General features: G+C 38.5%; 1 protein-coding gene across 1 annotated transcript; it reads left to right on the forward strand.

Moving 5' to 3' along the window:
• Positions 1 to 924: 924 nt before the first annotated feature.
• On the forward strand, positions 925 to 1,259 carry SARC_15915 (hypothetical protein; the record flags this gene model as incomplete). The annotated part of the gene is made up of 1 exon (XM_014289975.1): positions 925 to 1,259. A coding segment is annotated over one exon (335 nt), but the record flags the coding sequence as incomplete, so codon positions are not given.
• Positions 1,260 to 1,531: the final 272 nt, after the last annotated feature.

Raw genomic sequence — 1,531 nt, forward strand, 5'->3', positions numbered from 1 at the left:
GTGTCCTGTGCATGCACCCTCAGATCGACTTTAACATCCAGGCCATTGAGGCAGTGTTCTACTATCAACGTGAGAATGAATACCTACGGGAGAGAGGTCATGACTTCTGCAAAATCATCGGTCAGAGTTTGGTGGTACATTCGCAGTACACATCCGATGGCAACGCCTTTCTGAGTGTTGAACTCAAAACACTCAAGCTTACAGGTGTGCGAGTGAGACTTACACATCCCACACCATCTCTTGTTTAGATACACATAGGTGGGAAAGCCATACATGTGTGTGTATTCAATGGTTTATGATCGAGTTATTCTACTTATTTAGAGTTATAAGGGTTCAGGGCACCCCTTGCCTCAGGCATGATTGATATTCATGTACTTTTATACATATGTATCATCTGAGTGATCTGTAGTTGTATGTATTTATATACATGTGTATTATCCGAGTGGTCTACAGTTATAAAGGAGTGATTGATATTCATGTGCTCAATATACATATGTATTATCTGAGTGATCTGTAGTTGTATGTATTTATATACATGTGTATTATCCGAGTGCTCTATAGTTATCAAGGCGTGATTGATATTCATGTACTTAATATATATATGTATTATCTGAGTGATCTGTAGTTGTATGTGTTTATATACAAGTATATTATTCGAGTTGTCTATAGTTGTATAGGCATGATTGATATTCATGTACTTGTATACATAGGTATTATCTGTGTGGTCTGATAACTATAGGCATGTTTGAAATTCATATACTGCTATACCCTATACTTATATAGACCTGTACACACATTGTATATGTTGCACACACATTGTATATGTTGCACACACATTGTATATGTTGCACACACATACACATACGCCCCCCCCCCCCCCCCTCCTCCCAACACACACACACTCACTCATTCTGTTGTACACAGACAAACGGGCTGTGCGTGCAGGAGAGGCTTATTTGGATGTCTTCTGCCACGATCCCTCACCCACCACCGACGGCTCACCGAACCCCGCTCAGAGCAGTAAAGCCAATACTAGCACTACCAACAACGCCCGGGAGAATGCACACCACACCTTCCACACAGACACGGGTGGTAGTAGCAGCACCAACACACACGCACGTATGAATACATGGGACACGCCTGGGGATAGTAGCCGTACGAGTATAGCGACGTCATTGGGAGGTGCTAGTGCGAGTGCGTTTGAGGATGCGCTCAAGCGAACACCTGCTAACGACTCAGGACGAACTACCAAGTCGCCGGTATGCGACTTAGGAAAGGGGTGGTGTGTTGGGGTGTATGTACACATATACACACCAGTTTCAAGGCTTTTAGATATATATATATATATATATATACATACATGCATACATACACACATACATACATACATACATACATACATATATATATATATATATATATATATATATATATATATATATATATATATATATATATATATATATATATATATATATATATATATATATATATATATATATATATATATATATATATATATATATATATA

Source organism: Sphaeroforma arctica (genome assembly GCF_001186125.1).
Source record: "Sphaeroforma arctica JP610 unplaced genomic scaffold supercont1.6970, whole genome shotgun sequence".
NCBI lineage: Eukaryota > Ichthyosporea > Ichthyophonida > Sphaeroforma > Sphaeroforma arctica.